Below are 27,701 nucleotides of genomic sequence, written 5' to 3'. Positions count from 1 at the left end.
ACTGTAGTTCTGTGCTCACTGGTAACTGTAAATAATCTATTTCCTACAAAGTGCATGGTTTCAGACAGTTTGAGTCAACATTAAGGTGAGTTTTTGTCTATTAATTAAGCACTGTTACAGAGAATTACACCTTTAGTGTTAATATTTTATACCACATCAATTAATTTTGTCTCTTTATATATGTAACATTTTATTGTTGCTGAGAGTAAATTATCTTGTGTTCTACTTTTTTTCATTTTTTTAAGTAAGCTCCATACCCATCATGGGGCTTGAACTCATGACCTGAGATCAAGAGTTTCATGCTCTACCAAGTGAGGAAGCTAGGCACCTCTCTGCTTTCCTAATATTACTGTTGTTATTTTAGAGATGAAAAAAACTTTTTTGTAAATCTATTTATTTATTTTGAGAGAGAGTGCGTGCGTGCTTGTGCGTGCAGGCAGGGGAGAGGCAAAGAGGGAGAGAGAGAGAATCCCAAGCAGCTCAGAGCCCAAGGGGCTTGATCTCCAGAACCTGTGAAATTATGACCTGAGCTGAAATCAAGGGACACTTAACCGACTGAGCCATCCAGGCGAGTGACCCAGTTTTTAAGTAATCTCTACACCCAACATGGGGCTTGAACTCATAACCCTGAGATGAAGAGTTGCGTGTTCCACTGACTGAGCCAGCCAGACATGCCCTTTTTCCTAATATTATTTAACATATAGTTGGCTCTTGAACAACAAATAGGTTTGACCTGGGCGGGTCCACTTATATGTGGATTTTTTAGAGTAAAGTACTATAAATGTATTTTTCTCTTCCTTATGATATTCTTATGACATTTTCTCTTCTCTAGCTTACTTTATTGTAAGAATACAGTATATAATACATATAACATACAAAATATGTGTTAATCGACTTTATGTTATCTGTAAGGCTTTCTTCTGGTCAACAGTAGGCTATTAGTAGTTAAGTGAGGAGTCAGAAGTTCTATGTGGATTTTCCATTGCACCCGGGGTCAGTGCCCCTGATGCCCGCATTGTTCAAGGGCCAACTGTATACATTTCTATGTTTTGATACTATTTGTCTACTTCTTCGTTTAGAAATGTTTTCCACTGTGTTAATACCTTATTGTTCTATTGTTCTAAGAAGCAGTTTTTAACTGTAAGAAGAGTGGTGCTGAGGTATAACGTTGAGAAAAGCGAGACACAGAAAAGTACATACTGTATGATTCCATTTATGTGACATTGAAAAAAAATAGGGCCAATCTTTGATGGTAGAAATCAGAATAATGGTGGGGCGCTTGGGTGGCTCAGTTGTTTGAGCATCCGACTTCGGCTCACGTGTTGATCTCATGGTTTGTGGGTTCGAGCCCTGCGTTGGGCTCTGTGCCGACAGCTCAGAGCCTGCAGCCTACTTCGGATTCTGTGTCTCCTTCTCTCTCTGCCCCTCCCCTGCTTGCACTGTTTCACTCTGTCTCTCAAAAATAAATAAATGTAAAAAATAGAAATATAATTAAAAAAAGAAATCAGAATAATGGTTATTTTTTTGATACTTTTCATTGGACCTGATTTAATATGAGGAATTTGTCTTCCTTTGTACTTTTGGTTTTGCCTTTCTTTACACATTGAGATGCTGGTGGGCTGAAAGATTTGAGCACTTTGGAGTGATCTCATTGCTGGGACTATAATCAGTCTACGTTTCAGTGGAGTTTTAGTGGAGTTTCAGTGGAGTTTCAATGGAGTATATGTGTTATATTATTGTTGATTTTGTTGTTTTGCTTGTCTGCTCATTTTTTAGTGCTGAAGCTTCCCCTGCTGAATGTTGCCAGCATGCCAAGATTTTGGAAGATACACAGTTTGTTGATGGATATAAGCAATTAGGATTTCAGGAGACTGCTTATGGAGAATTCTTGAGTCGGTTAAGGGAAAATCCTCGTCTTATTGCCTCCTCTTTGGTTGCTGGGGAGAAACTTAATCAGGAGAACACACAAAGTGTTATTTACACAGTTTTTACCTCCCTCTATGGCAACTGCATTATGCAAGAAGATGAAAGCTACCTCCTTCAGGTTTTGAGATACTTGATTGAATTTGAACTTAAAGAAAGTGACAACCCCAGGCGACTTTTGAGGAGAGGAACTTGTGCCTTCAGCATCTTATTTAAACTTTTTTCTGAAGGACTGTTTTCTGCCAAACTTTTTCTCACAGCTACTTTACATGAGCCAATCATGCAACTGCTTGTTGAAGATGAAGATCACCTGGAAACAGATCCAAACAAGCTAATCGAGAGGTTCTCCCCATCTCAACAGGAAAAACTCTTTGGAGAGAAAGGCTCAGATAGATTCAGGCAAAAGGTTCAAGAGATGGTGGATTCCAATGAAGCCAAACTGGTGGCTTTGGTGAACAAATTCATTGGTTATCTCAAACAGAACACATACTGCTTTCCACATAGTTTGAGGTGGATTGTGTCACAGATGTACAAAACCCTCTCCTGTGTAGATAGACTGGAAGTCGGGGAAGTCAGGGCAATGTGTACTGATCTCCTTTTGGCCTGCTTCATCTGTCCTGCAGTTGTCAATCCAGAACAGTATGGAATAATTTCTGATGCTCCTATTAATGAGGTGGCAAGATTTAATCTGATGCAGGTATGCTTTTGCTATTATTATTAGTGTGGCATTCAGTTGAAAATCATTTGATTAGGTAGATGGGAATAGAAAATATGATGATAATATTTATATATTCTTACCATTCCTTTGCCTCAAACTGCCTTAAATGTTTTCTTCTTAAGAAATGGAAGCAGTTATTATATTGGAATTTAAAAATATTGGAAAATATTTTAGTCATAAAATATTTTGTGTTAGTTTTTAAATAGAGTCCTCAGATTTGAATGTATAGTTGGTTAGATTGTCTAGAACAGGGCCACCGTCCCTTTCCCATGATTTCAAAACCTAGCATGATTGAAAATCTTTATACATCATTTTTTTTTTTTAATGTTTATTTATTTTTGAGACAGAGAGAGACAGAGCATGAACGGGGGAGGGTCAGAGAGAGAGGGAGACAGAATCTGAAACAGGCTCCAGGCTCTGAGCAGTCAGAGCCCGACGTGGGGCTTGAACTCACAGACCGCGAGATCGTGACCTGAGCCGAAGTCGGACGCTTAACTGACTGAGCCACCCAGGCGCCCCTATACATCATTTTCTATACATTGTTTAGTAGTAAAACTTAACTTGAACTCACATGAGGCTGTTTATCATCGTTATTCCATTTGCTGCTAATGAATATTCCTGTTTTGCTGCAGAAATGTTAATATATTTGATTACAGAATGCCACCCTTAATACTGGCTGTGTTACATCTATGCACTGATCAGCCTTTCAAAAATTACAAATTTTGAAATCTGAAACTCTTCAGGCCCTAAGAGTTTTAGAAAGAGGAGTTCTGTGTGTGTATTAGCATTCCTTACCCCCCCCCCGCCGCCAATCATCTGAACTACTGAAATCATGTTATTTTTTTTTAAATTTTTTTTTTCAACATTTTTTATTTATTTTTGGGACAGAGAGAGACAGAGCATGAACGGGGGAGGGGCAGAGAGAGAGGGAGACACAGAATCGGAAGCAGGCTCCAGGCTCTGAGCTGTCAGCACAGAGCCCGACGCGAGGCTCAAACTCATGGACCGCGAGATCGTGACCTGAGCTGAAGTCGGACGCTTAACCGACTGAGCCACCCAGGCACCCCTGAAATCATGTTATTTCTTAAGAGAATCTTTTAATCATATGCTATCCCACAGAAATACTGTGAAGAAGAGACTGAGTTTATTTGGAATAGATTATATCTTTGGATGATTTTATTTTTAAACAATAAGCTTTTTTTTCATGGTTAGTTCTATTATATTGGTATGTTTAGCAATTAACTATAAAGAATCCCCAAAATAAAATTAAAAATTTTTTATTATCTGTGAAACACTAAATTTATTCTAAGATAGTATAGTTGTAGTTTTTATTTTTGTCGTTCCAATAAAGATTGAGTCACTTATTTTCAAAATGAGCAAAAAGGGGAATTGTCCCAGATATTAAGATAATGCTATATGATACTAGTTTTCTCCAAAGTGTCTTTAAAGAGAGTAGATTAGGGGCGCCTGGGTGGCGCAGTCGGTTAAGCGTCCGACTTCAGCCAGGTCACGATCTCGCGGTCCGGGAGTTCGAGCCCCGCGTCAGGCTCTGGGCTGATGGCTCAGAGCCTGGAGCCTGTTTCCGATTCTGTGTCTCCCTCTCTCTCTGCCCCTCCCCCGTTCATGCTCTGTCTCTCTCTCTGTCCCAAAAATAAATAAACATTGAAAAAAAAAATTTAAAGAGAGTAGATTAACAGTTCTCTCTTACCAGTAAGAAACTTGCTCTGTGAATTAATATTTACCTTCCAAGCAGCTATGTTCTATAGGATTTTTAAATCTAGAAAAAAAAAATTCTACCTTGAGTATTTTATGAACTATATAAGGGAAAAGTACTTCATATTAACTTGAAGTAGTTTGAATTTTTGCAAATGAATTTTAAGATTTCTAAATGTATGAAAAGTATAATATCAGAAACAAAGGTGTTGCATTTTTATTTCATATTGTCAGTATAATGTATAAAGCAAAATTTTCTGTTTATTGTCCATAACTCTTAATCTAAATATAGTAAAAGCTGATGTAGAGAAGATACATGTTTTATTTGGGACCCTCTTTTGCATGCTTGGTCAGATTGTGTGAATATTACTATGAAACAGATGTTTAGACTAGAATGGAAGTGCTTTCATAGAGAAGAATCTGTAAGTATCTATAGCCTGTGTCTCCCTGCCACTGCTTTGGGTTGCAGGTTGGCCGCCTTTTGCAGCAATTGGCAATGACTGGCTCTGAAGAGGGAGACCCCCGGACAAAGAGCAGCCTTGGAAAATTTGACAAAGTAAGAATGAATACTGTCTCGTGTGAAATACTATTTATAGACAATTTTGCCAGAGTATTAGTGAACTTAACTACTGTCTTTATTGTCTTTCGGTGGTGTATAAATTAAATATTCATTTCAGTTACCCTTGGTATAGCCATAGAAGGATACAATATTGGATCGGCAGCATTCATTTTTTTCATTTTAGAAAGAGAGAGTGTGCGCACATGTGAGTGGGAGAGAGAGGTGGGAAGGAGGGTGGGGACGGGAGGGAATGGAATCTCAAGCAGGCTCCACGCTCAGGGAGGACCCCGATGCAGGGCTCAATTCCATGACCCTGGGATCATGACCTGAGCTGAAATCAAGAGTTGGACACTCGACTGACTGAGCCACCCAGGCACCCTAGATGAGCAATATTTAAAGGAAGATGTCACAGGGCACCTGGGTAGCTCCCGCTGAGCGTGGAGCCTGCTTGAGATTCTCTCCTTCTCTCTCTCTGCCCCTCTCTCCTGCTCTTGTGTATGTGCACACACACTCTCTCTTTCTCTCTCTAAAATACAAAAAGTTTAAAAATGATGATGTCACTAGAGATTACTTATTCTCAATTAATGAAGAGTTGAGGAGATGCCATAAGAGAGCCAAAGAGCTATTATTTTAAAAAGTTTAATTTAAGGCATCTGGCTGGCTTAGTGGGTAGAGCATGTAACTCAATCTCAGGGTTGTGAGTTCAAGCCCCATGTTGGGTGTAGAGATTACTTTAAAAAAATTGAAAATGTTTAAATAAATAGTTTAATTTTTTAAAAAGTCACTAAAGTTGGGTGCCTGGGTGGCTCAATTGGTTAAGCATCTGACTTTGACTCAGGTCACAATCTCACAGTTTGTGAGTTAGAGCCCCATGTTGGATTCTCTGATATCAGTGGAGGGCCCACTTTGGATCCCCTGTCCCCTTCTCTCTCTGCCCTTCCCCTGCTCACGTTCTCTCTCAAAAATAAAAACTAAAACATTTTTTTAATAAGTTACTAAAGCAAACAAGAGATAATTGTATAGTTTTAAGTGTATTTCATAAGTATGTTTTATGGCATTGTTCACTTTAATTAAATTAGATTTTAATTAATCATAGTCAAGTAGGCTATACATTCTACTTTGTTTAAAATTCAGAGGTTATATAGTCAAATTCTCCTTCCATCTCTGATTTCTAGCCTTTATTTCCTCCCCAAAAGATTCTTCTTTTTTTCTTTTTTAATGTTTATTTATTTATTTTGAGAGAGAAGGAGAAAGCACGTGCATGTGTGCAGTAGGGGCGGAGGGAGAGGAGAGAGAGGATCCCAAGCAGGCTCCATGCCGCCAGTGCAGAGCTGGATGCGGGGCTCAGTCTCATGAACTTGTGAGATCATGACCTGAGCCAGAATCAAGACTCGGATGCCTAACCAACTGAGCCGAGCCATCCAGGCACCCTTCCTCCCCAAAAGGTTCTTGATGTTCTCAGTCTTTTATGTTTTCTTCAAGAGGTCTATATGTAAACAAGCAAACTCTTACATATATCTTCCTAGTCACCCCATCCCTCCCTTTTCACAAATGGTGTAGTGTGCACTGTTCTGTGTCATGTTTGTTTCACTTACCAGAATTTTGTGTAGACAATTCTATATTAATTCATGAAGAGTTTAATTTGTTTCAATGTTGGGTTTAATATAATTTTCAAGAATAACTTTTTGCATGCTTGTCCCCCTTGATTAGACATTTTGTTCCCTTATTTTAAAGGGGAAATATTTCACTTTGATTTTTCCGTGTTTAACAGAGCTGTGTTGCTGCTTTCCTTGATGTTGTGATTGGGGGCCGTGCAGTGGAGACCCCTCCAATGTCTTCCGTTAATCTTCTGGAAGGATTGAGCAGAACTGTGGTTTATATAACCTACAGTCAGCTTATTACTCTGGTAATGGCTTTATTCTTTAATAGGATTTTCTCAAAAGTCATTTATCTAAGCATGGGCAGAGTCATAGATGAGTACATTGTGTGAGAAATATATATTGTATTTGAAAAATTGATCTCACTAGCTAATGTCCTTTTACTTTTGCCAGGTGAATTTTATGAAGAGTGTAATGTCTGGAGATCAACTAAGAGAAGATAGGATGGCTCTTGACAATTTATTGGCAAACCTGCCCCAGGCAAAGCCAGGAAAAAGTAGCAGTTTAGAAATGACTCCCTATAATACCCCTCAGCTGTCTCCAGCAACCACTCCAGCAAATAAGAAGAATCGATTGCCTATAGGTAAAGAGAATTTCTCATATTCAGGCTCTCCTTAAATTTAGTGTGTGTGTGTGTGTGTGTGTGTGTATGTGTGTATATATATATATATATATATATATATATATATATATTTGGCTTTTGTTTCTGTTCAGTGTTTTGCAATATGGTTTTGAATAATTTGGGAAAGCCTTTCTCTTTATGTTTACTGATACTAATGCAATTTTTAAAAATTGCACCAATTAGTTATGGTTTATGAGTAAGTTCTAGCTTTATCTAGACCTACTTTTCATAATTAATTGAGATCATGCCACCAACAGTATACTTTGATTATATTTTAGTAACTTTTCTTGGAAATCTGGGTGTGCCATTTGTTATAAGTAGTCCGTATTTGGATTATGTAGCCCTGTCCTTTGTTCAAAGTTCTAAATAATAAAATAATAACTTAGTAGTTTCTGTCAGTAAAGTGGGAAATACACAGTTACTATTTCCCCAATATTTTTATTTTTTTTTTAACATTTATTTATTTTTGAGACAGAAAGAGAGCATGAACGGGGGAGGGTCAGAGAGAGAGGGAGACACAGAATCCGAAATAGGCTCCAGGCTCTGAGCTGTCAGCACAGAGCCCAATGCGGGGCTCGAACTCACAGACTGCGAGATCATGACCTGAGCTGAAGTCGGACGTTTAACCAACTGAACCACCCAGGCGCCCCCCCCCCAATATTGTTAGTAATGTTTTATCAAGTGCGCTAAGATACCTTTATTTTATAAAATAAAGTTTCTTTTTATTTAGTCAAGCTTATTTAAGACAATTGGGTTTAATTAAGTTCTACTCACCTAGTAAACTTCTATTATCTATCTGTACACACACTCACACAAATTGATTCAGCATTACCATGTACCAGACTCTGGATGAGCACTTTATAGATGTAGTTTCATTTAATCATGCAAAAAGTCCCCACAAAAAGAGTAGGTATAATCACTATCCTGTGGGGTAGGGGTGGGGGCACTGTGTTGGACACTGGGAATGCAGAGAGCATTAGGATAGGCTGCTACTCTCTAGTTGCTGATAGTCTATTGGGGAGAATAAGAGGAGACCATTTCCCTTCATTATGCTAAGTGTCTGATGGAGGTAAGCATGCATGGAGATTTATGGGGCACCCATGTTGTCCAAGTGGTGATGATGTCAGGAGATGATCCTAGAACAGGTGAAGCTAATACTTTCTCTTGAAGGATGAATGGGAGTGAGACAAAATAGCCAAGACAGGGAGGGAAAGAGTGTTTAGGCCAAGAGAGCAGTATTTTAGTGCCATTTTTTTAATGAAAATGAGGAGGAGCTCAGCAAGTTAGTGAACATGAATAGGTACTTTATTTTACACATTTTACAGAATGGGATTTCATTTTTATTTTATTTTATTTTTTTTTTAAATTTTTTTTTTTTCAACGTTTATTTATTTTTGGGACAGAGAGAGACAGAGCATGAACGGGGGAGGGGCAGAGAGAGAGGGAGACACAGAATCGGAAACAGGCTCCAGGCTCTGAGCCATCAGCCCAGAGCCTGACGCGGGGCTCGAACTCACAGACCGCAAGATCGTGACCTGGCTGAAGTCGGACGCTTAACCGACTGCGCCACCCAGGCGCCCCGGATTTCATTTTTATTATTTTTATTTATTTATTTATTATTATTTTTTTTTTTTAAATTTTTTTTTTCAACGTTTATTTATTTTTGGGACAGAGAGAGACAGAGCATGAACGGGTGAGGGGCAGAGAGAGAGGGAGACACAGAAACGGAAACAAGCTCCAGGCTCCGAGCCATCAGCCCAGAGCCCGACGCGGGGCTCGAACTCACGGACCGCGAGATCGTGACCTGGCTGAAGTGGGACGCTTAACCGACTGCGCCACCCAGGCGCCCCCGGATTTCATTTTTAAACTTCCATGAGCTGATTTGTTACGAACTGTTGATTTCTTTTTAATTTTTTTAAATGTTTATTTTTGAGAGAGAGAGACAGATTGCAAGCAGGGTAGGGGCAGAGAGAGGGAGACACAGAATCTGAGGCAGGCTCCAGGCTCTGAGCTGTCAGCACAGAGCTCAGTGTGGGACTTGAACTCATGAACTGTGATCACTACCTGAGCTGACGTTGGACGCTTAACCGACTGAGCCACCCAGGCGCCCCAAGAATTGTCAGTTTCTTAAAATTAATCCATCTTACATTTAATAGAATAATATCAACAAGAATATGATATCATAATATTCTTCAAGTCTTTGGCTTTCATCATCCTGAAATGTCAGTTTTCAGAATTAAAAATAGAAAAAAGATGAATTTTGACACTGGGTGATTTTTTTTTTTTTTGACACTTGGGGATTTTTAATATAGCCTATTTGCACTTTTTAAACAAGAAATGAATGATTTTTGGTAAATCAGAGATTTTTTTTCCTCCATTGTTCACTCCCGCACATGAGTTCTTTCATTTCTTGTCATCTAGAAGTGTCATTAAATATGGGTATAACGGAAAGTAAATATTCAGATGTTTGCCCCATATACTTTGTATAGTCGTATGACCTGGTCACTGAATTTATTTCATATTTTTAAAAAATGTGCCCATTATTCAGAGGGTTGATTTTCTTTCTGTTTAATGCTTTTGCAACCCAGGACAACAGTTAGCAGCCATCGCTCTCTGGGATTCCTCAGCCACTAATCTAACTGCTCATATTACTCTAGTAACCCCATTTTGTGCGTAATAGGCTGTTCTTCCTCTTCTTATATAACTTTCATTTAAGAAATAGTTTATGAAACTGTGCTCTGTGTGCATGTTGCTTTTGCTTTATGTAAATTGCTATATGGATTTTTATTACTTGCATTTTTATAAATTATAAAGTTTGTTGCTTAAGATTCATAAGTTGTTCATGAAGTTGAATTTAATTTCACAGTTCGTTAGAAAATAGTGAGTGAGGGTCAGCAAATAAAGGTGGGAGTGAACCTGGGTTACACTTTGGGAAATTGATGTGTGCTCTGAATTTTGAAAGTAAGAGTGATGAATGAACACATCTACAGCATTGTGTAGAGAGGATTCTTTATAATTCTGTCTTCAAGTAGGCCAACTTTCATTCAAAGTGAGGTTGAAAGACTTGTTGCTACAGAGCGTTTTTGCTTTATGTCTGTACTTTTGATTATTTTGCACTGAAATAGAATTTCTGTTTAGTATTCTAGTTGTACCAAATTTTATTGCCCTCTGAAAGAAAATTGAATTTATCACAGGAGACTTAAACTTGTAGAGAAATTGTCAAACTAAGTCTTTCGGTGTCTAAAAGTTCTTGTAAGATGTGTGGGATGGATTATTTGTTGTATTTTTTTTTAAGTTTATTTATTTTGAGAGAGAGAGAGAGAGAGAGAGAGAGAGTGTGTGCAAGCAGGGGAGGGGCAGAGAGAGAGAGACAGAGAATCCCAAGCAGGCTCTGCCCTGCCAGTGCGGAACCCTACCTACGGCTTGAACCCACGAACCTGAGACATCATCACCTGAGCCAAAAACGAGTCAGATGCCCAACCAACTCAGCCACCCAGGCGCCCTGACAGATTATTTTAGAAAAAAAGTATTACTTGTGTACTTATAGGTAGGAGGAAGAAAAATCCCCAAATAATTAGATTTTTTACTAATTTAGAATGTTTCCATAAAGCAGAGGAGAAACTTATATTCAAACATAGGGAAATCTTTTTTTCTGCATCTTTGAAAAGAAGTTAATACTTTTCAGGAAAATCAATGTGTTTTCAAAAACTGATTCTGATTTTGTCAACGGTTGTCTAATTAGCGTACGTTATATGGCTAGCAGATTTCTATATGAAATTTTCTTTTTGATGTTTATTCATTTTTGAGAGAGAGAGAGAGAGAGCGAGAGTGAGCACGGGGGAGGGGCAGAGAGAGACACACACACACAGAATCTGAACCAGGCTCCAGGCTCCCAGCTGTCAGCATAGAGCCCAGTGTGGGCCTAGAACTCATGAACCATGAGTCCTGAGCCGAAGTCAGACGCTTAACCGACTGAGCCACTCAGGCGCCCCTCTATATGAAATTTTCAAATGATTGTAAGTTCAGTTATTAGTATGGGAGACCTGTGGCAGTTCAGTCATTTTCCAGGAGAAAGAGTTGAAGGTACACTGATAAGAAATAAGGTAATGCTTTTTTTGTCACCCCAAGTCTTCAGTTGAGAGATGTGTTTGCTGTTCTGCAGGTGCGCTCATCTGTGTGTCACTTCCTGGCAGGTGCACACAGATCAATGTTTCTATCAGTTTTGTTTTAAATCTTTTTTTTTTTTAAATTTTTTTTAATGTTTATTTTTTGAGACAGAGAGAGACAGAGCATGAACAGGGAAGGGTCAGAGAGAGAGGGAGACACAGAATCCAAAGCAGGCTCCAGGCTCTGAACTGTCAGCATAGAGCCTGACACGGGGCTTGAACTCACAGACGGTGAGATCATGACCTGAGCTGAAGTCGGACACTTAACCGACTGAGCCACCCAGGCGCCCCTGTTTCTATCAGTTTTGAAGGAGGATCTGTGTTAGTTATCAGCAGAGAACTGGGAAGGTGGAGGGTTTTGTTTTAATTCATATTCTCACCACCCTTTTTTTGTGCGTATGCAAAAGTCCTACATTAATAGAAAATATATTTTTGTGTTTAGTGTACCATTTTCTTTGTTTTGTCTTGTTCTCTAAATTATTGTATTTGAAAATCTTTTTATTAGCAACTCGGAGTAGAAGCCGCACCAATGTGCTAATGGACTTACATATGGACCATGAAGGGTCATCTCAAGAAACCATCCAGGAAGTGCAGCCTGAAGAGGTGTTGGTCATTTCCTTAGGGACAGGTCCCCAGCTCACTCCAGGGATGATGTCGGAAAATGAGGTATGAACGTATTGTTACATTTAACTTATAGCCATCAGTGTTAAGAAACTTATTTCTTTTTTCTAATTAATGGTCTCTTGTATAAGTCAGTATGTGTTTAATGACTGCATTAAATGCCAAATTCCCTATGAACGCTTCAGGGGCCTTTCACATTAACATATCAATAGCACTGTCATTGGTGATTAGGTCCACACCAGGAGGAATTTTCCTAATAGTATAGAAGAGATAGGAAGCTGGGAAATTGTGGTATGGACATTGACCTGTAGGAAATTTTTTTTCTTTTCTTTTTAATGATAAACTAGTGGTATTGCTGCTTTAAAGAGCCAGACATTCTTTAGAAATATTTTCTGTTCTTTGGTTGGTTAGGAAGAAATGGAAGAGATAACCGAAAAGAAAACTAAGAAAGTAAAATATTTGGAAGAAATGGAGTTGGGGTATGGGCATCACTTTTAAGATATTTGTAAACAGAAGAGCTTGGGACAGAGGCAAAAGGAAAGAAGAAATATAAAAGAAGCATCATTTTATATTCAACAGTGACTGCTTATTAGTCAAGAAAAATTCCTGGCCTGGGACAAAGGGACCAGTTATAGTGGTTGATAAAGTGACGATGGTGGTTGGTAAGGCGGTGTTTGGAACTGTGGCATGACCAATACAAAAGAATTCTGTCAAACTCCAGAACTCTGTCCACACACACACACACACACACACACACACACACACAAATGAGCTGGCAAAAACTGTCAGAATCAACTTTTTAGGAACTCCAGAATGTAATAAAAGTCTTACCAGAACCAGGGGAATGCTGAATGAGGAAAAACAACCACTGAATTTCAGCCAGGGAACTCTGTGGCACTCTGCCTCCCTGTTAGCCTTCCCCCAGCTCACAGTTCTGGCAGCCTCTCGGACAGCAGCCTGTATTCATTCCCTTGCAGGGCAGTCTCTCCACTGTGGTAGGAGGAGCCTTTTGTTTGCCGTTAATCAAATCGCTCTCTAGACCTTTGGATAGATTTTTCCTGAAGATTCTTTTTTTTTTTTTAATTTTTTTTTCCAACGTTTTTTATTTATTTTTGGGACAGAGAGAGACAGAGCATGAACAGGGGAGGGGCAGAGAGAGAGGGAGACACAGAATCGGAAACAGGCTCCAGGCTCCGAGCCATGAGCCCAGAGCCTGACGTGGGGCTCGAACTCACGGACCGCGAGATCGTGACCTGGCCGAAGTGGGACGCTTAACCGACTGCGCCACCCAGGCGCCCCCTTTTTTTTTTTTTTTTTTCAATTTTTTTTTCCAACGTTTTTTATTTATTTTTGGGACAGAGAGAGACAGAGCATGAACAGGGGAGGGGCAGAGAGAGAGGGAGACACAGAATCGGAAACAGGCTCCAGGCTCCGAGCCATGAGCCCAGAGATTTTTCCTGAAGATTCTTTACACATTGCTCACTAAGAGTTTAAAGATCCAAGTTATCTTAAAAATACAAAATGTAGGGGCGCCTGGGTGGCTCAGTCGGTTGAGCATCCGACTTCGGCTCAGGTCATGATCTCACGGTCCGTGAGTTCGAGCCCCGCGTCAGGCTCTGTGCTGACAGCTCGGAGCCTGGAGCCTGCTTCGGATTCTGTGTCTCCCTCTCTCTCTGACCCTCCCCCATTCATGCTCTGTCTCTCTCTGTCTCAAAAATAAACATTAAAAAAAAAAATACAAAATGTAAAAGTTTTATGTCCACATTTAATTTCCAGCAAGTAGGAAAAAAATTCTATTTTTAAATGACTTTAAAAGCATCACCTGAGTAAATGTATAGAGTCGTTAAAAACCCTTTAATTTACTCATTTAAATGCAGGGCCAAAAGCACCTAGAGCGGTTGTTTGTTTTTCCTTTTCAAGGGAGGATACTATTCTTCCTTCATGTTTTACCAGTAGCCTAGGAGCATGGTGGCTGTGATTTTGAGTTCCGGGTGTGCTTAAAACTTGCTGACTTCCAGCAAAGCCTTCAATTCTTCATTCAGTTGAAGATACACATATAAAGCTGAGTTACGAGGCTTGTGGGGATTAAAAAGTAATTATGTTATTTGGGAGTCATCTAACAAATAGAAAACATTTTTAAAAGGCCATCAGCTCTAAGCTAGAGATGGCTCTGAAAACACTGTAGCTTCTGGTATGGACTTTTGTGGCTGTGTATATGGTGATCAAGGCAAGGTTCAAACTAGACTGATTGAATTCTGATGCCTACAGGATAGTCTGTTCCTATGTTCTCTTTCTGTTGAATTAGTTTATTAGCTTTTGAAAAAATGTACTGCAAATTTAATATCATTTTACCGTGCAAAATGATTTCTGTGCATTTTTTTATTTAACCCTCAACAACTCCATGGCATGCATACTGTTACTATTGCTGTTTTAGAAATCAAGAAACTGAGGTTTAGGGTAAATAAATTTACCCAAGATTACATAGTTGGTATATGGCAGAACCAGACAGACCCCACTGCTGATTCCGAAGTCTTTTGATTTTTATGATGCTACCCACCAGTCACTGATACCTGATCGTTCAATCTCTGACACTGGGTGATGGAAAGGCATAGGTTCAGGTTTTTTTTAACTGATACACTTTTATTCTAGGGGTACTTAAAAGCTTGATCAGAATCTTGTAATATACATTTGTTGCAGTCTGTTTTCATATCAGTAATCTGTCTTTCAGTTGTGATAAACCAAAGGCATTTTATTTTTCAGGTCCTAAACATGCAACTTTCGGATGGAGGACAAGGAGATGTCCCTGTCGATGAAAACAAACTCCACGGTAAACCTGATAAAACCTTGCGCTTTTCCCTCTGCAGTGATAATCTGGAAGGAATATCTGAAGGTGAAGGGTTACTTCATTCAAAGAGTTGTGTGATTCAAGTAATACTTTGTTTTGCGATCTTTAAAGGAGCCTTATAAATTATAATTATACCATCTGTTCCTCTCCCTGGGGAGAGTAATGAAGTTTTCCTCTAATGATCTTGAACAGTTGGCTATAAAGATTGTTTCTAGAATAAATTAAGATTTTAAGAAAATAATTTAAAAAAGAAAAAGATTGCAAGAGACCTTTGATCGTATACAATGGAGAAGATATGTCTTTATTGAGGCTTGAATAATACCAAGTTTCTGTAGTATTGATATATGCCAATGCTTATAGAGCTCCTTTAGAGGATAATGCATGTCTAAGTGGGAAATAAATGGACTCACCAGTATTTCAGGGTGTTGTGTATACTTTTAATGTTCGGTATTTCTTTATTCACACACTCATACCTTGATAAAGCAGGAAGATAGAATGGAAGTAGGAATAAAATAGAAAGTTGAAAGCTAAGATTGAGAATTCATCATTTCATGGACAAGGACAAACTTTTTTAATGAAAAAAGCCCAAGTTTACTATCATTTCAAACATAAAATAATAACTTCTTTTTCTCTAACTTTTCAGAATAGGTAGTATATAGTCATTCTAGAAAATGCAGAACATAAATGGAATCATCTGTAATTTTACCATTCTATTAGTAACAGCATTTTGGTTTATTTATAGCCAAATTAGGTTTATGTTGTTTTGTAACCATTTTTTGTCTAACAGTATAGCAGTGATATTTCTCTTTGTAATTTAACATTCTTAAATAGCCTAGGTTTTTAATTTTTTTTTCTTTAACTTCGAATTGGCATAATTTACTTAAACATTCTTCTGTGGTTAAACATATAGGTTGCTTCCACTTTTCAAGAATTATCAGAAGCCCTTCAACAAGCAACCTTACATGAATTTTTGAATTGTTTTCTTAGGATAAATTCTTAGAAGCACAATTGCTGGCTTAAAGGGCATTTATTTATATTTTTAAGGTACAAATGCAGTATTAAAAACACCTTAATCAAAACAAACAAATGAAAGCATCTTAATCTGTTGTCTGTTATCAAGGCATGAGAAGTTGCATGGTGGCTCATGAGTATTAAAAAGCTCACTCACAGTTGAAACATTTCTCTAGGTCCTTCAAATCGCTCCAATTCGGTATCTTCTCTAGACCTGGAAGGAGAGTCTGTATCAGAACTTGGAGCAGGACCTTCTGGGAGCAATGGAGTCGAAGCTCTACAGCTATTGGAGCATGAGCAAGGTAAGGTTAAGTTGAACACAGTTGCTCAAGTAGCAGAGAATTTACCTGGTTGCGAGATAAACTGTGTTTCCATGTAGGCTAGCTGTGTTCAGTAAAAGAATAAATTTAAGCTGATTATATAATGACCGTTAAACCTGCATTTATACATGGTTCTTTGAGTTCCTAAAAATGTTTGGTTGGTAAATGAATTTTTTAGGCTTAAATTACATAGAATAATTAAAATGAATTGCTTGAATTCTGTAATATTTGGCATTTTAGTTCTGTAGTACTGACATTTTAAAGGATACGAAGATAAATACTTAGGGCTTAAGGAACTTACGATAGGGAGAGGATGGTACACAAATAATTAACAGTATCATAAAAGTGCTTTAGCAGTTCTGAGTTAGAGATACATGTGGCTTAAAGTGTAAGGAAAAGCTTAGTGGGGAAAAAATGCTAGCCTTAAAGTCTGGGTGGCATTGTGTTGGCAGAAACTAAAGACAGGGCATTCTAAGTGAAGGAATAGAGTAGTATAAGCAAGTCATAGAGGTGGGAAACCATAGTACTTACTCAGGAACTAGCAAGTAGGGGAATAATGCTGGGTAAGGACTGAGAAGTAGATGGATCCCTTTTGTGCTCTAGGAAGATTAGTTTGAAAAAGTTGTTTGGATTTGTCCACTTAAAGTTCATGGGGAGCCTGGGTGGCTCAGTCAGTTAAGCATCCGATTCTTTTTTTAACGTTTATTTATTTTTGAGACAGACAGAGCATGAACGGGGGAGGGGCAGAGAGAGAGGGAGACACAGAATCGGAAGCAGACTCCAGGCTCTGAGCCGTCAGCCCAGAGCCTGACGCGGGGCTCGAACTCACAGACCGCGAGATCGTGACCTGAGCTGAAAGTCGGACGCTTAACCAACTGAGCCACCCAGGCGCCCCATGCATCTGATTCTTGATTTAGGCTCAGGTCATGATCTCACAGTTTGTGGGATTGAGCCCCACCTGGGGCTCTGCACTGGCATTGTGGAGCCTGTTTGGGATTCTCTCTCTCCCCCTTTGTCTCTGTCCCTGCCCTGTTCATTCTCTCTTTCTCTCTCTCTCTCTCTAATAAGAAATAAATAAACTTAAAAAAAAGATCACTGATGGCCTTCAAAGGAGTGTTGAGGGCAGATGCAGATCAACTGGGTCTGAGGCAATGATTCTGAGACCTGAGTGAGCATAAAAATTACCTGGGAAATAAAAAAAAAAAGGCCATTTCCCATATCTCATTTCCAGAAATCCTGGTGCAGCCCATTTTTAGAAAGGAAAAGAGCATTGCTAGTTGGGATATGTGTGGCTTGAATAAATGTAATGTTAAATTTTACTGAATTAGTTTGTCCTTGTATCAATTAGGTTTAAATTTTCTGCAAATAAGAGAGAAACCTAAAATAGTAGCTTAAGACAGAGGTTGAAAGAATATCACCTTTTTTTTTTTTTTTTTTTTTTTAGTTTATGTATTTTGAGAGAGAGCATGAACAGGAGAGGGGCAGAGAGAGAGAGAGAGAGAGGGAGAGAGAGAATCCCAAGCAGGCTTCGCACTGCCAGCGTAGAACCCAATGTGGGGCTCAAACCCACAAACCAGGAGATCATGACCTGAGCCGAAAGCAAGAGTCGACGCTTAATCGACTGAGCCCCAGGCGCCCCCAAGAATATCACTTTTTTAACAAGCCCTCTAGGTGATTGATCTTGTAAGTGGTTGGTGGTCTACATTTTGTGAACACTAGGTTAAGAAGTAAATTGAGGCAAATTATAGACTGCTTGTCATTAGTCAAGGGAGGAGAGAAAACTAGTATCAGGTGGATGTATTCAAGTCAAACGAAAGTTTTTTTTTTTTAGTATTAGTTTATCAGTTGATTATTGCCAGAGTAATGCTGCATACGAAACCACCTCAAAACTTAGTGACTTTACAACAATAAACATTTATTTGTGCTCTCAGGTCTGGGGGTCAGCTGGGAGGTTCTGGTTTGGACCGGGAAAACTCATGTATCTATAGTCACCAGTAGGGAGCTCTGCTAATCTTAGCTGGGGGGCAGTTGGCCCATGAGGAGCTGCTCTAGGATGACCTTTACTGTGTTTTGTGTGGTCCCTCATCCTCCAGCAGATTAACTTAAGCTTATTCTCATGGGAGAAGCAAGGGTGAAAAGAGAGCAGAAGTTTATAAGGACTTTTAAGGCCTAGCCTTGAAACTGGCACACTTCCTCCTTACTCTTTTGGCCAAAGCAAGTAACAAGGCCTTTGCAAAGACAAAGAGGGGAATGTTTCCCGTTTTTTTGTTTTTTTTTTTTTTTTTAATCAAAGTCACACTGCAGAAATTACCCCAGTTAATCTACCAGAAGTGGGGGTACATATTGCTGAAAGTTCAGAAGGTGAAAGAGTACATTTATAGGGCATTGATTCAGTGTTTTGGTACTGCATGCTCCGTGTTAATGATAAAATATCAATCTTTAAAGTTGATTTAAAAAATTATAGCTGTGCTACCATTTTTAAAGTGCTTAATTTTGTTTTTGATAGCTACAACACAAGATAATCTTGATGATAAGCTAAGAAAGTTTGAAATACGTGACATGATGGGACTGACAGATGATAGAGATATATCAGAAACAGTGAGTGAGACGTGGAGTACAGATGTCTTAGGAAGTGATTTCGACCCTAACATTGATGAAGATCGCTTACAAGAAATTGCAGGTAACTGCTGTTAAATTTCTCTGGAAGATTGGTATTTAGTTATTCATATCCACCTGCCCTTCATGGGTGGGAACTTCAGCCTCTGACAGACATGGTGTGTGTGTTCGCACTAACTGGGGAACTGAGAAAAGTGTATGTAACCAGGCACTTGTGTATTTTTTTTCTTTGCCTAAATGTAGGTAGTGTTTTCCCTGCCTGCACTTAACTCCCCCTCCCCCACCAAAAAAGAAACTAATCTTCTGAATTAGCTTCTTGTTTTCAGGACATAGTACATATTCTTAGGATATTCTTTTGAGACTAAGCACATTACGTGAAGATGGAAATTCTTAACAGATTATAGCCCCAAAACTTTCAGAATAATATAATATTGAGATTCTCCAAAAATTGAATTTAATGTGGCACCTGACTGGCTCATTCAGTAAAACATGTGACTCGTGATATCAAGGTCATGAGTTCAAGTCAGGGCTTACTTAAAAAAAAAAAAAAAAAAAATTCCCGGAAGGATTAATTCGGTTCCAAAGAGTAACTACTTTTTTCTTTTTTTTAGTACCAAGTTTATTGAGGTACAACGTCCATATTTTTAAATTCACCCTTTTTAGGATACCGTTTTGTGAGCTCTGAAAGGTTTCATACAGTCTCATAAGCACCATCTTCGTTTTCTCTTTAAATCATGGAACCTTTCAGGCAGATACAAGAGAGAATCACGAACTCTGTGCACATCACTCGTTTTCAACTATTACACAGACACAGGTGGCTGGTTTTGTTTCACCTCTTCTCTCACCCCCTACCCTTTTATCCTCTCCCCAACCCAACCCCAGTTCTGTTTAGGCACGTTCCAGACATTATTTTATTTGTAATTATTTCACGATGTATCTTTAAAAATGTAACTTTTACCAGTAACCGTTTGCCAAAAGTTTTTTCAGGCACTGAAGTAGCATTGTTCTTTCATTAGGCGTAATCAGAAGTAGTGGAGCATTCTGAACTTGAGTATTTTTAACACAGGTGTATTATAATGTTCAGTCCTTTCTATTGGTATTTTTCAGTGGTGTAAATAGACTTGTTAATTGGTTCTGCATTACTTTGCTTCTGGTGCCAAAGTAGTATTTTTTCTGGCAATAAGCTCTCTTTGAGCAATGAGCTATATTTGCAGTGGAGTGAGCGTTCCAGAAGATGTGTATTTTCCTGCAAATATATTTTATTGCTCTGAATATGTGGCTAATGTGCCAGAAGAAAACGTATCTGGCCAGTATACCTTTCTGTGGTTAAGTGTCTCTGTTTGAGAGGTTTTAATCCCTGTTAGGACTGTACATTTTAGATATTTAGGGACACATGTAAAAATTTGCTAAAAAACCAAGATGAAAGCTAGCTGAAATGATCTAATGTGTGTTTTCTCTATGAAGAGTCCAAGGTGAACAGGAGGAAACTGAGGAAAAGGAGCATGTGCCTTTGTGACCAAAGTGGGAAATTTGTGATTTTAGTGGTGTTATTGATTGAAATCACACTTACCTTGGCTTCCTTCTTGTGGGTAGAGTAGAGATTATGTGTTGGTTTAGCGTTTGGTCCTTCTCCATGATCAATGCTCTTTCCATCAGGATCTTCGTTAATCCTTTGCTCCCCACTGGTTATACAGGTGCAGCAGCAGAGAACATGTTAGGCAGTTTACTGTGCCTGCCAGGTTCGGGGTCAGTGCTTCTTGACCCCTGCACTGGTTCTACCATATCAGAGACAACAAGCGAAGCTTGGAGTGTAGAGGTATTGCCAAGTGACTCAGGTTAGTATGCCGTCATTGTTTGCTTTCTGATTTGCACAGAAGTTTTAAATGTAAGGTATCTTAATTTCTGTATCATGTACATTTTGTTAAGTTTGAGGCAATCACATTGCTAAGAATTTCAAATGGACAGCTAGGTTAAGGCATTTTCTGTCCATCAAGAAAAAATGCAGTGTTGCAGGACATAGGCAAAGATGGCAGGTGCTTTTTGACTCTGTGTGTAGTTACTTGTAAGCATTTGTTAGCAACTCACCGGAGTTCTGTGTGGGACATTGAGTTTGGTATCTCCCACTAACTCGTCACGAAATAGAAATAGCAGTACAACTTGGACCCTGAGCGGTTGGGTGTCTGGTAAGCATGCCTAGATTTATCCTGGGGAGAACTTGACTCTTTAAAAGGTACCTAGTATATTTTTGAAATGTACTGAAATTGAGACTCTGGAGTCCTGAGAATTATTTTGTGCAGGATTATCATAAATGCATATAAAGTGTTTTTTACTTTCTCTTTTCTTACGTATTGCATTTCTGCTTTGCTGATTATGAAGATAAATCTTTGCTTTCAATGAAATGTCAACTACCAAAATCCAGATTTAAGTAACTGTATGTCTGAATTACATTCTTTGTGATCTGCTTGGCTCAAGAATAGTTAAGTGATTCTGATATGTGTTTTATAATATCAATGCATTCAGACATGCTAACCTTTAGATAAGGAGACAGTAGGATTAGCTTACCATCTATTGAGCATCCATAGGAGTTATTTTTTAGAAAGTAATTGGTTTAATGCTAAGCTATTCTGTATTTTCTTGTTGAGTTTACTTGTTAACCAACAGCATACTTTATGAGATTAGTGATCTGCAGGCGGAGTTTTCACTTTTGCACGATAGACTGGCTCATATTGGGATGAAAATCACAACCTCAACTTCTTTAACACTCAATCTGATCAGCTGTGCTAACTGGCCCAGACTTAGAAATCTGTTTACAATAATTTCATTCATGCTCTGGTAGCTTTCCTCATCTGGGTCACAAGCTGAAACTGTGGCATACTAACAGAATCACTAATGTGGCGCCTCATGTCTTCTGTTTAGAGGCCCCGGATCTAAAGCAGGAGGAACGTCTACAAGAACTGGAGAGCTGTTCTGGACTGGGCAGCACATCTGATGATACGGATGTCAGGGAGGTCAGTTCCCGCCCCAGCACACCAGGCCTCAGTGTTGTGTCGGGTATGTCTGTCTTGTTTTAAGGAATAAGGATTGCAAGGTGTGTTCCCACCTCCCCATTTATAAAATTGCTAACAGAGGTGTTTTATTTACGAGTTGAGGAATTTTCTGGAAACAGAATTGTTTCTGAGGGACCTTAAATCTCTGAGAACTTAATATGTGGCTCTATGGAGTCTGTTGAAGTAATTGGCAAATGGTCTGTGCGTGTTCTCTCTCTAATTCTATCTGTTCTTGGTGGCCTCTGCTACTGTATTTAGATACCACATGATACTTGTGGTTATGTTGTACAAATCAAGGTAAACATATTTAGGCAGTAGTACAACAAAAAGGATATGATACCCAATGTCTCACATGTATAAAACTGGGACACAAAAAATTTGAGAATATTTACATTTCTCCAAACTTCATATACTTTTTGTGTGGTTATTTTGTTCTTCTTGCTATTTATTTTTTACTTTATTTATTTTAAAGGCATAAGTGCGACCTCCGAGGATATTCCCAATAAGATTGAAGACCTGAGATCTGAGTGCAGCTCTGATTTTGGGGGTAAAGATTCTGTCACTAGTCCAGACATGGATGAAGTAACTCATGGTAAGAAGTAGAAATGAGAGTGACCTAAAAATGATCCCATTCATGGGTGACATTGGCAGTCTTCCGTGTCTGTTGGTGATAGTACCAGTTGTTCTAGCACTTTGGGGCATGATTTGGCAGCAGGATAGAAGGCCTTGAAAATTCAAAACTAAATGTGGTTCAGTTGGTCCACTTGACGAATGAATTGTAAGGAAACAGTTCCGTGTATGCAGAAAGTCTTGTGCTTCTAATAGCATTTATACTGGTGTTGTCCATAACATTTATACCGGTGTTCTCCATAACATTGATTAGGCAGAAAACAAGAAACAACCTGAGAATTGGAAACTAGAATTCCTACATGCATTTTGATGCAACCACTCAGAATTTATGCAACTGGATTTTAAATCCTCTAAAGCATGTGAAATCACATGGAAAATTTTGGAAATTTTATCCTAAAGAACTTCCACATATAAGATAATGAAACATTACAAAACCGATCATAGAGAAAGTTCAGGAAAGAACTACCAAAATGCTAGCAGTAGTTTTTTGTACTGAGTACTGGGTTTTTAGATTCTTTTCTTTTTTATAAAAAAATTCTTTGTTTTTTCTGAACCAAGGTTTCTGATCCCCCACACTATTGGTATTTGGGGCCAGGTAACTCTTTTGTTATGCAAACCCGTTCTGTGCATTATAGGATGTTTAGTGGCATCTCTGGCCTCTACCAGGAGCACAGCACCTCTCTTCTTCCGCTCTGGTTGTGACAACCAAAAATGTCTCCAGATAGTGCCAAATGATCCCTTGGGGCACAAAGTAGCCTGATTTGAGAACTACTGTTGTAAATGAGCAATTTTCAGAGTATAGTCTTCATGGACCACTAAGGGCCCTTAAGGCCCTTTTGGGGGCTGCAGGGTATGATGTCAGAACTGTTTTCATAATAGTAAAAGGTTGTTGTCTTTTCTCTGTGTCGACATTGACACTGATGGTGCACAGGCCAAGGTGGGTAAATTTGCTGGAGCCTTAGCATGAAGCAGAGCAGTGATAGCAAAGTGTTAGTGGTCACTGTATACTCTGTTAGTTAGAAAGCTTTACTTAGAGTGTCTTTCATGAAGCAGTAAAAATTATTTAATTACATCTCAACCCTGAGTACACATCTGTCTAAAATTCTGAGGAAATATGAAATACCCCTAACACATTTCTCCTGCATTCTGAAATGTGGTGAAGTGTCTCAGGGAAAAGCACTTGTATGGTTATTGGAGCTGTGAGCTTAACTAGCTGTTTCTTTTCTTGTTTGTTCTTCACAAAACACCATTTTTACTTGAAAGAATGACTGACAAAAACTGTAGTTATTCAGATTTGGGTATTTGGCACGCATTTCTTGAAAATTAACAGAGTGAGCCTATCACCTCAAGGAAAACAACTGACAGTAGACTTTATTGCCAATGATAAAATTCACGCTTTCATATAAAAATCAGAATTTCGGAAAACTTGTATCCACCTCCATGACCTTGACAGCTTTCTGATACGTAAAGACTTTTCTGGGGAGATTGGTGGTATTATTAAGATTGTGGTTTTTTAATATTATGTATTGAAATGTGTCAACCTGTGGAAGATCTGTATATCTAATTAAACCAATATTTTTCAGGTGATCAATACATGATGTTACAAAAATCATTTAAAGTGCAAGAAAGACAGACCAACTAATTTTAATGTAACAGAGTACAAAAAGTTCATTGATTTGGTGTCACATTCCAAATTGTAGCTTACCTTTAAAATACTCCTTGTCAAGATTTGGTGTGGTAGCACAGAAGAATGTCCACAGTTATCTGAAAAGGCTGTTACATTAAAATATCTTCCCATTTCCAACTACATGTCTGCGTGAGGCCAGCTTTATATACTTCAACCAGAATACATACCGCAACAGATTGAAAGTAGAAGCTTATGAGAATCCAGAGGTGTTCTGTTAAGCCACATGTTAAAGGAATTCATAAAAATGTAAAAGTGTCGCTCTACTTGTTTTTTACTTTGGGAAATACTTTTTCATTAAAAAAGAGTTATTTGTGGGGGCGCCTGGGTGGCGCAGTCGGTTAAGCGTCCGACTTCAGCCAGGTCACGATCTCACGGTCCGTGAGTTCGAGCCCCGCATTGGGCTCTGGGCTGATGGCTCAGAGCCTGGAGCCTGTTTCAGATTCTGTGTCTCCCTCTCTCTCTGCCCCTCCCCCATTCATGCTCTGTCTCTCTCTGTCCCAAAAATAAATAAACGTTGAAAAAAAAAAATTAAAAAAAAAAGAGTTATTTGTGTTACCATTTAATGGATATGTTTAAATGAATTAATATATAAATATTTATGTTTGTTTTCAGTTGTAATTTATGATATGGTAACTATCAATAGGCACAACCAACATAAATAGGCTCTGAGGGGCAATAGTTTTTAAGAATGTCAAAGTGTCCTAACAACAACAACAAAAGAATGTGAGAGAGTCCTAAGACCAAAATGTTAGAACTGATATTCTAAGCTGCCTTTCATAACAATACACTATTTTTATGATTTTAATAAAGGAAGGTGAATATAAGACCTAGAACAAAAGAAGAATCAAAAGGCTTAAAATCCAAGTACTAGCATTCATTATCATGAAAGAGCTCAGACTCAAAAAGTTTAGAGTAATAGTTTCTTTTATATATTTAAAAATTTTAGCCTCTGCATACTTAATTAGCTGTTTCAATATTTCTGATTTTGGCTGTGTAGACATATGCTTAGAGGAGTCATTTTTACTCTGTAGCTGAAAATACTTCGAGTTTGTTTTGTGGTGTAATGTAGTATTATTATTCATTTTTGTTATGAGTTCTTTTATAAATTGTCATTTGCTGAGAGCAATATCAGAATTTCAAATTTTACAACTTTCTATTTATACTCCTTCTAGGTAATACTGCCCTTATTTTTATAGGTAGAAGGAAGACAACACTCAGGGAAGTTGTGACATTCTGAAGATTTTGATGTGATTTTCATTTTTTGGCTCTACTCTTTACATTAAATATAATATAGTTTGGCCATTAAAAGTAATCAACATGTGGATGCTAGACCACTTAAATGTCATTAAAATCCATGTAGGTAGATAAAAACATACCATGAATTTGAAGTAATCAGAATATATTAGGTTCTTTTTTTTCTTTTTTTTTATTATTTAAAAAAATTTTTTTTAACGTTTATTTATTTTTGAGAGACAGAGACAGAGCACAAGCGGGGGAGGGGCAGAGAGAGAAAGAGACACAGAGTCCGAAGCAGGCTCCAGGCTCTGAGCCGTCAGCACAAAGCCCAATTCGGGGCCTGAACTCACGAACTGTGAGATCATGACCTGAGCTGAAGTTGGATGCTTAACCAACTGAGCCACCCAGGTGCCCCCTAAATGTTTATTTATTCCATTTGAAAGTGTGCACGAGCAGGGGAGAGTCACAGAGAGAGAGGGAGAGAGAGAATCGCAAGCAGGCTCGGCACTATCAGCTTAGAGCCCAACGTGAGGCTCGATCTCACAAACTGCAAGTCCATGCCCTGAGCTGAAATCAAAAGCCAGATACTTAACCAACTGAGCCACCCAGGTGCCTTGTTTTCTCCCTCCCTCCCTCCCTCTCTCCCTTTCTTTCTTTCTTTCTTTCTTTCTTTCTTTCTTTCTTTCTCTTTTCTTTTCTTTTCTTTTCTTTTCTTTTCTTTTCTTTTCTTTCATGTTTGTTTATTTATTTATTTTGAGAGAGAGTAAAGAGGACCAAGCAAGCAAGGGAGGGGCAGAGAAAGAATCCCAAGCAGGCTCCTCCCTGTCAGGGCAGAGCCCAAAGTGGGCTCGAACTCACGAACCATGAGATCATGATGATCTGAAATCCAGAGTTGGATGCTTAACTGACCAAGCCACCCAGGCACCCCACATTCTTTTTTTTTCTTTTCCTGATATGCCCCTCAAGTTTTATTGATCAGAAAAGGAAAACCTTGGAAGAATGCTAGAACCTTTTTCACTGTGTAGGAACTCTTACTGAGTGATGAGTTCTGATTTCTTACAGTTTGTCTGTTTGTTTTAGGCGCCCACCAGTTGACCTCTCCTCCTTCTCAGTCAGAGTCTCTACTTGCCATGTTTGATCCACTGTCTTCACATGAAGGTAAACTAGTCAAATGAGCTTTTTGACTCTTACCCTGGGCAGGAGAACAGAGCCAAAATCCTTTGTTAATGCCTTTTTTGGCATTAAAATGCCTAGTTCTGTCTCAGTTGCAAACTTTTTTTCCTCTTGTTCCAGGGGTTTCTGCTGTGGTAAGGCCAAAGGTTCACTATGCCAGGCCATCGCATCCACCACCAGATCCCCCAATCCTGGAAGGAGCTGTGGGAGGAAATGAGGCCAGGTTGCCAAATTTTGGTTCCCATGTTTTAACTCCAGCTGAGATGGAAGCATTCAAGCAAAGGCATTCATACCCTGAAAGATTAGTTCGCAGCAGGAGCTCTGATATAGTCTCATCTGTCCGGCGACCTATGAGCGATCCCAGCTGGAACCGACGTCCAGGGAACGAAGAACGAGAACTCCCTCCAGCTGCAGCCATTGGTGCTACTTCTTTGGTGGCTGCACCTCATTCATCATCTTCATCCCCGAGTAAGGACTCCTCAAGAGGAGAGGTATGGGACACAGGCCATATCGAAGAATTGTGCTGATTGTGGTCAGCTTTAGTGTTCTATCTGCCTGGCTGTCTGGTTATCTGAAATTAACATGGCATATATAAATCTAAGAGGAAGGACAGACAGTAGTCATGATTAAGGGTGATCTGTCCATCTAGTTTGTCCACAACTGTGGTCCATGGGAAACCTGTACTGTTTTGCTTTTGTAGTAATATATTATGCATTTTTGTGACACTTTTAACTTTTCTGCAAGCAATTTTTTATTTAATTTCATTTAAACCTTACAGTTTCCTTCTGAGTTGAGAAAGTAAATGATGTGTCTGAGGCCACATGATAGGCCAGTAAAGGAATTACAGTTTCTGCTCTTTGACATGTGATCTTAATAACTCATTATAATTGGTGATCAAAACAAGAATTCTGAAGTTGGTTGGATCTGGGTTTGAGTCCCAGCTATGCCACAGGCAGACTATGTAACTTTGGGGAAGATGGGGAGATAACCTTTTTTAGCCCCTTATTTCTCATCTATAAAAAGTTTAATAGTAGTATTTATCTCCTAAGGTGACTGTGAGGTTTAAATGGGACTATATATATCCTTACACTCAATATTTGTCACGCAGTGCATACTCAGTTTTATTGGTGCTACTACTGCTGTCATCTCTGCTACC

General features: G+C 38.9%; 1 protein-coding gene across 6 annotated transcripts in view; it reads left to right on the top strand.

Moving 5' to 3' along the window:
• The window catches only part of GAPVD1 (GTPase activating protein and VPS9 domains 1), a 76,467-nt gene that overhangs the window by 28,559 nt on the left and 20,207 nt on the right, over positions 1-27,701 (top strand). For 2 of the 6 annotated variants that reach the window (XM_047829630.1, XM_047829626.1), the window contains exons 3-15: positions 1,777-2,620; positions 4,824-4,910; positions 6,685-6,819; positions 6,965-7,154; positions 11,865-12,025; positions 14,741-14,807; positions 16,013-16,138; positions 18,663-18,836; positions 20,467-20,607; positions 21,689-21,823; positions 22,292-22,411; positions 26,453-26,530; positions 26,666-27,036. In XM_047829630.1, the coding sequence (XP_047685586.1) occupies positions 1,777-2,620; positions 4,824-4,910; positions 6,685-6,819; positions 6,965-7,154; positions 11,865-12,025; positions 14,741-14,807; positions 16,013-16,138; positions 18,663-18,836; positions 20,467-20,607; positions 21,689-21,823; positions 22,292-22,411; positions 26,453-26,530; positions 26,666-27,036 (2,629 nt within the window). Of the gene's footprint in view, positions 1-1,776; positions 2,621-4,823; positions 4,911-6,684; positions 6,820-6,964; positions 7,155-11,864; positions 12,026-14,740; positions 14,871-16,012; positions 16,139-18,662; positions 18,837-20,466; positions 20,608-21,688; positions 21,824-22,291; positions 22,412-26,452; positions 26,531-26,665; positions 27,037-27,701 lie in introns of those variants that run through there. The other 4 variants (XM_047829627.1, XM_047829625.1, XR_007146249.1 and 1 more) reach the window with 3 other exon arrangements.

Source organism: Prionailurus viverrinus, chromosome D4 (genome assembly GCF_022837055.1).
Source record: "Prionailurus viverrinus isolate Anna chromosome D4, UM_Priviv_1.0, whole genome shotgun sequence".
Classification (NCBI taxonomy): domain Eukaryota; kingdom Metazoa; phylum Chordata; class Mammalia; order Carnivora; family Felidae; genus Prionailurus; species Prionailurus viverrinus.
This window is presented reverse-complemented; position numbering and strand designations above follow the sequence as displayed.